This window comes from Papilio polytes, unplaced genomic scaffold (genome assembly GCF_000836215.1).
Source record: "Papilio polytes unplaced genomic scaffold, Ppol_1.0 DF821644.1, whole genome shotgun sequence".
NCBI lineage: Eukaryota > Metazoa > Arthropoda > Insecta > Lepidoptera > Papilionidae > Papilio > Papilio polytes.
Genome location: NW_013527560.1, coordinates 33,544 through 40,797, shown reverse-complemented (window position 1 = coordinate 40,797; position 7,254 = coordinate 33,544). Strand labels below are relative to the sequence as shown.

General features: G+C 31.0%; 1 protein-coding gene across 1 annotated transcript; it reads right to left on the bottom strand.

Moving 5' to 3' along the window:
• On the bottom strand, positions 1-6,986 carry LOC106108342 (L-galactose dehydrogenase-like). The gene is made up of 7 exons (XM_013289495.1): positions 6,754-6,986; positions 6,017-6,134; positions 2,560-2,721; positions 1,508-1,741; positions 1,103-1,234; positions 453-625; positions 1-354 (listed from the first exon to the last, which is right to left on the bottom strand). Exons 1-7 carry the CDS (start codon positions 6,834-6,836, stop codon positions 270-272), a joined length of 987 nt encoding a protein of 328 aa, XP_013144949.1. The 5' UTR covers positions 6,837-6,986; the 3' UTR covers positions 1-269.
• Between the last annotated feature and the right edge of the window lie 268 nt (positions 6,987-7,254).

The window sequence follows — 7,254 nt, the reverse complement described above, 5'->3', positions numbered from 1 at the left end:
AGATTACAAGTAGTATATATAAAGTTATGATCAAAAATTGTGCAGTTGATATTGAGCCACATTATTTGATGAACATTCATATAAAGAATAGATAAATTTAGTATTGTAAAGGTATAATAGGATATAAACCATCGCAGAAAATATTCAGTACACAGTAAAGACAATATTTTTTTGTAGTTTCTTTTAGTATATTTTGTCACATAACACGGAGAGATTGATTTTAATTACACATTAAATGTAAAATTTGATATAAATTATTTTACTAAAATTTATTTATTAACAACTTTGTCGAGTTCGGCTTTGTACGCTGGCAGCTCTACGTCGTCCCAGTGTAGTGTCACTTTATCAAAATATCTGAAATAGAAGGGAGGGAAAGGAAGAATTAATTATTATTTTATTTCAATCCTTTTACTATTGGCAGATTTTTAGAAAACATTGAAAAGGTCATTTACCTAGTTTGGACCTCAGAGAGAACTATTTTTTCATGTTCGCTAAGACCGCTCTCCAATAAGTCGAGTGTGTCAACCATTTGTTCCACGTTGAAGAAACCGCATATATTGACGTCGATGCCGGGTTGATTTAACGTGAACCACGACGCGATGCGAGCCAATTCCACATTCTTACTCTGCACAATTAAAATTAATATAATCTAACACTAATCAATTGTGCATAAAGGGTTGAACACTGCATTAAACAACAAATAATGTATTCAACAATTTACACACGCGTAGTACAAGAGGTGTATATTAACTATAAGGCTAGATAAACTAGCTTTCGCCCCCAACTTCTTCCGCGTGAAATTGCAAAAAACAAAAGTCAATAGCCCATGTATTCTTTCAGGCTATCCTCTACATCTATGATAAATTTCATAGAAATCCGTCCAGCCGTGTAGGCTACAATCTCTAACAAACATCCATCCACTCATCTAAACTTTCGCATTTATAATATTAGAATGATGAAATATGATTGCATTACACCGCACTCTTCAAGCCAGTCTCGCCAACAACAGCATCCGTTCAGTCCCCATTCTATTAGTCAATTAGGATTAGACAAATGAATAACAACTTCCGTCATCTTAATCTGGAATAAGATATGTAAATACTTTGCAGTAGTCAGAGGCTCGTTTGCAGATAGCTTTAATGTCGTCGCTAGCCGGATGCCATGGCTGTGGTCCTTTGTTAGAGAGCAGGCCCATCCCAGTTGCAGCCGCATTGATCACGGCTACACGTTTACTCTGTACAAAAATAAACATATTAAATTATTCAGATATTAAAATATTATTTTGATAAACAATTAACGTCCATATAAAAGAACAATAACAAGATAAGATTAGGTTACATCATCATGCATACAATATTTAATATCTAGACTTTGGCGGTAGTGTAATTGCACTTATCAATATTTGATATTTGGCCAATCGATTTTCTGATCGTTAATATTTAAGATCTGTGTTTACTTTAGACAAATTGGTTTATTATGGTTACATGTTACTTTAAATAAAGCTCACCTTAAAATAGTTTGTGTAGTTCTGTAAGCGATTGTCAAAGAGCGTAGACTTTGCATACGATAACACTGTGGATATCTTGACTTCAGATTCTTCGACGATTTCTTTCATCAAATCTATATCGTAATCGGCTATCCCGATATATCGAGCTTTTCCATCTCGCACCGCCCTTTCCAGTACTGGAAGAGTCTCTTTAAGTACAATCGATATGTCGGGCGCAAACGTCACATCATGGACCTGTAAACCAAATTAATTTGTATTTATATGATTGTTAAAAAAATGTGGAATTAATGGAAAACTGCTAAATTGTTTAAGAAATCGAATAAATTGACAATCGTATTAGAAATTCATCAATGGATGCGATTTGTGTAAAAGGACCGGATATTCCTCTCCTCCTTTACGTATTCTTTTATTAATTAGCACATTAAAGCTATTCTTTATCATAGTTATCAATAGTTTACACAACATGAAAAACTGACAACTGTTTATTAATAGAAAAGAAATAGACTCTTGACGGCGATGATAGATTGATAGAACTATATTAATAGTCCGCGCATGTGGGAGATGACGACCCTCAATTAGATCAATGTGAAGGTAAGTGGCACGAATAATAAGCCAGTAGATGTCCACTCGATGCAAGGACTTATTACAATGTTTGCACTTGCAAAATTATTTCAATATGTTACTATTATTGGCAATTGTTAGAAATACCCATTGTAATACAAGCATAGACTACAGTAACTTCTATTTCTGATTAAATGTACATTGCTAAACTTTATATTTACGGGAAGATTAAAAAAAAATGCTTTGATTGAGCTGATTAACAAACATTTTGGACTTTGGTATTTTTATTTCGTAGTTTCTTAAAATGAGTAGTTACATCTTGTAAATGGAAGCACAAATTAAGAGAACATAAAATCAACTAAGCGACTTCTATATTTGACAAACAAAATAAAAATTCAAGGTTCCATTAAAATAGTTAACCATTTTAAATTGAGACAGAGCATCAAGATATGGTGAGACGAAATTAGTTGAAATTGTCTTTGAACCCTGACCTGAATGAGATCCACGTAATCCAAATCGAGCAGAGCTAGCGTATTGTCCACGCCAGCTTCGGTCTTCTCTACTGAAAAGTCAAACATTTTTTCTGGCTCCTTCTCGTAGCGTCCAACTTTACTACCGATGAAAAAAGAACTCCTCGGTACATCTTTAAGTGCCTATAAAAAAGCACGATTACAATATTCTGTTATCAAATCTAGCACACAATAAAATACTTCCAGTTAATAAAAAATGTAGTAATTTAAAATTCATATAAAAATAAGACTATTCATCATCGTCATCTTTCTCTCGTAAGGTCGGCGCAACAGGTTTTTGTCCTCTACATAAGTCATCTCAGACATCACTCACTATTTGATCATGTCACCTTTCACGCAATCCATCCTAGGTCTACCTAAATAAGACATTCATCTTATAAAAAAAGGAACAGAAAACATCAAGAAAAAGATTTCTTGATGCGGAAGACCGCATTTTTAAAATAACAACAAAATTGTACCTTTTCACGATGCCGATTCGAATAAATACAAAAAAGAGCCTACCTCTGTTAATCCTCCCTTTCTAAAAGCGCTTTTTGAACTGCTTTTTAACATTTTATTTCTAAGAATGTGCAAAGTAGTATAATTACCTAAGCATTTAGGTAATTTTAGTGGTTTGCAAATCTTTATATATAAGAAAAAGAAATAAAGCGATCTTTAAAGCCAAATAGGCGTTCAGCATTCTGCATTACTATGAAAGAGCAAATATCAATAAATATGTTTTGATAAACTGATATTTCTATGACTTGATTTTGTATAGCGTGGTTAATGTGTTACTTGCCAAAAAAATAAAGTACAGTGCATTTACATTATCGTATAATATCTACCAAATTAACATTTTATTTTTTCTTATCAAAAAAATTGCAAAGCCGATTAAATTATTTCCAATACACCAGTTTCGTTAAGAATGTTTATTTACATTTTCTCAAGTAACTGCTTTATTGAAAGCTCTTAGAAGAGTACTTGTAGTATTAGTCTTCAAGCTAACTCTCGGTCATCTCAACTCAATGATACCTTCGAGGAAATAGCTATTACTGATCAAAGGGTACTACGAAACGATTGTTTACTTTGAATAAGTAAATCACGTAAAAATAAATATTATTTACACATTTACTTTTGCAACAAGTTCTTTTCGGTCTGCAAGATTTACAAGTTCGGTATTAAAAAATTGTTAAGCAGTTATCCTAATGAGAAAAGTAGATTTACTGTCGTTGTCCTGTTTGTAATAGCAACGGTATTTGTAATTAATAAATTGTGAAAGGGATATATTCGTTTTCTTATCCCGAGTAAACTATAATTATTTTTTTCAATTTCGGCCAAAACACAGATAATTTTTTACACGTTAAAGTAATAAATAATGTAAATACAAAAAAAATAAACATTTGTAATCTAAAATAACAATAGATTCGACTAATAAAAGTCTTTGAAAGACCCTCAACTGGTCGTTAACTATGACCAACAACAATAGAGTTATTTGTACAAGTACAGTATTTTTAACTAACGCAACGGTGGTGCAAACGGTATATGTAACGGTTATAAATAATAATATTAAATACAGAAATCTGTTGAAATATTTTCCAAGAAACAAATGAGACACGAGTGACTTGGAATATCATTAACTAAAATAATTTTTATGTTCATGGTACTAAAGAAGTTTGCAGAAACGATAATTCCTAGCTCATTCTTTATAAAATTGTAAATTCGAATCAAGCATTTCTTGACTTTTTATCGTTTTTAACTAGTTATAGTTTTTTTTTTAGATAGATGAGAAGATCAAGAGTTGATCAATCAAAAAGAGAATATCAATTGATCATAAAATCATTATAACTAAATATATTTATTTATTACATCTGACAGGACATTTAATATGATATTTGCATTTAATAATATCACTGTAGATAAGCTAAGAAAAAATGTTTCATGAAAAAATAAAGTTCTTTTGTATGCCAGTATAACGTGCATTGTCTTGATATCAGTTAAACGGACGACCCTAGTTGTATCGCATCCTAAGATCATAACCGTTATTTTATTATTAATTCACTCAATGAAAAGGGTACGTTGATTTAATAATATGGTAACCATTTGTGGAAGACTGGTTACACGATCTATTTTTTAGTCTATATTAAAGTATTACTACCGAGTCTTCTAGTAAAACATTTTTTTTTATATGTAACAAAAAACAAGCTTTCTAATCAGATGGGAAATGTTTAGTAATATAGTACAGTATTGTATAATCTTTAGTAGTATCTAGATTAACTTATAAGTAGAGAGAACGAATATGTGATTCGATGGTCATTTAAAAAAAATATAACATTTAAGTTAGTGAGTTTGCTTAGGTTCTAAACCATAAAAGTGATCCCTTATTCAAACATTATATTTTTTAATAATTAGTGTTTGATTCAGAGGTTGCTTTGTTTCTAGGAAAGTTAGTTAAACAATTGAATGCATAATTTATAAATATACAATACTAACTGTTGCTAGCGTCTTCGCCCGCGTGAGTTTAAAATATATCTTTCTAAATAATCTTTCTAACGGTGAAAGAATTTTTAAAATCGTCCAAGTAGTTTTTGTTTTATTTCATACATACAAAAATATAAATCTTTCCTCTTTATAATTACAATAGTATAATAAACGTTTGAAATGTAATGTCGTAAAAACTTTATTTGTGTAACCGGCGATAATAATACAAAAACTGAAAGCAAGGGTGCATCTTTAAAAAAATAAGTATCTTAACGTCGACTTCCTCGCAAGTGTAAATAATTTTTCGACTTGAACTTTAATTAACTGAGCATTTTACTTTCCTTTATTGGAGTTGTACGAAATGTTATGTTTTGAGAGAACTGAATCGTATTTTTTTCCAAAGCTTACTAACGTTCTTTTACGTTTTATGTTATGGTAGATATGCAACAGGGTTATTGATGTTAATACATTTTACGTATCTACATATATGCATAATGCATCGGCTTTATCTAATCTGATATCCGTAATACTAAACGTTTTAACGTTATCTAACACGTATTAATTGAATAGTAAGATTAGTCATTGAAATTAAGTAATTCATATTTCACATACGACAATGAAATGGTAACATTATATAATATGCATTTTCTTCGCCGGTTTACATAAAACATTTGATCCAAACCTTGTTCTGCAGATATGGATTTTAAGTTTTGAACATAATTATCTTTATAGATTGTAGATTTATAAAATACTAGCTTTTCCCTGCGACTCCGTACTCACAATACTATCCTACTGAGATCTACATCTGTGTGATATATCAACAAGATTTATTGAGCCGTTTTGAAGATATTCTATCATTCATCCATCTAAACTTTCGCATTAATTAAATAGGTAAGATGAGACAGTAAGAAGTAAAATGTTGTTGATGTTCATTCGTTCGATTTATGCATACTTTGTTTACCTTTCCTATAGTCCTCTCGGAACTGCCTTGACCGTACCATGGCCCAGTCTCTAAGTAATTCACGCCTCGATTCAGCGACTCTTTTATAAGCTCGAAACTTCGTTTTTCATCATACGTTCTAAAAAAAATATACCAACGTATCTTAATAATATCTCAGTAGAGATAAATTTAGTAGAAAACAGGACCCAACAAACAAGTATAAATGTAAAGATATCCATAATTTATGCATCGTTAAGAATAAAATTTGAGGCTCGCGTTAATAATCAATCGTAAAGTTTAAAATGTTTTTTTACATTTTTAAACATCATAACGTTTATTGTATTTAAATTTACTAAATAAGAATCATTTGCCATAATAATACAAATACATAAACATAAGGTTTTAAAGAAACAAATGTTATTTTCAATTTTAATCACAGTTTGAGTACCAGGTACATAATTAGGTCATCGCTTCGATACAAATTACGTTGTTCTTCAACATATGTTTATTTTCGATACGTCGTGCATGGCATTATCTTCATTACTTTATTTACTCTAATTATATCACTAATTAATTAGTTAACTACTTATTAAATGCACATAATAAGAATGTATGCCTATATACATACAAAAAAAATAAAAACAGGAGCCTATGCAGAAAGCGGAAGGGTTTTAGAGCATGCGCATTCTGTCAATATTCAATACGGACAAAAATGATAATTGTTTTAAGAGAAAGGTTTACGTTTTCTTTTCTCTTACCCATATATGTTACTGAATGCTGCCCCTCCTAGACCGATATGGGAAACCATCATCCCAGTATCACCAAGTTCGTTGTATCTCATGTTTATGAGTTTACTCTATAAAATATTTTTCGCAACGCACAGACCACTACTCACTCGCGCCGCTGTCGACTGATTGGATTGGACCGGCTGTGAATGATAAATCTACACAACTACAATATCATTTACGTACTTACTGTATTGTTGAATATTGATAAAAATAAAGATCTGTTCACTTTGAGGCGGACTTTCCTAAATATTACCTAGCAACGATGTGTATGACTCGACTATTTAAAAAAAAATAAACGTTACATATTTTATTAAAAGGAAAAAAAACATACAGACGAATTGAGTACCTCCTTATTTTGGAAAGTCGGTCAACAAAAACGGTAATCACAAGATCTATGAAAATGTGAACATTTCTGGTATAATCGATTTTATTAATTTATTGCCAACGTCGTAGAAAATCTTATTACTATTA

Excerpts from the sequence above, each read along its gene's own strand:
- LOC106108342 (XM_013289495.1), bottom strand. The coding sequence starts at position 6,836 with ATGAGATACAACGAACTTGGTGATACTGGGATGATGGTTTCCCATATC. Across the intron at positions 1,235-1,507 it reads ACTACACAAACTATTTTAAG|AGTAAACGTGTAGCCGTGAT; the intron begins GTGAGCTTTATT and ends ATTTTTGTACAG. Across the intron at positions 626-1,102 it reads GAGCCTCTGACTACTGCAAA|AGTAAGAATGTGGAATTGGC; the intron begins GTATTTACATAT and ends TTAATTGTGCAG.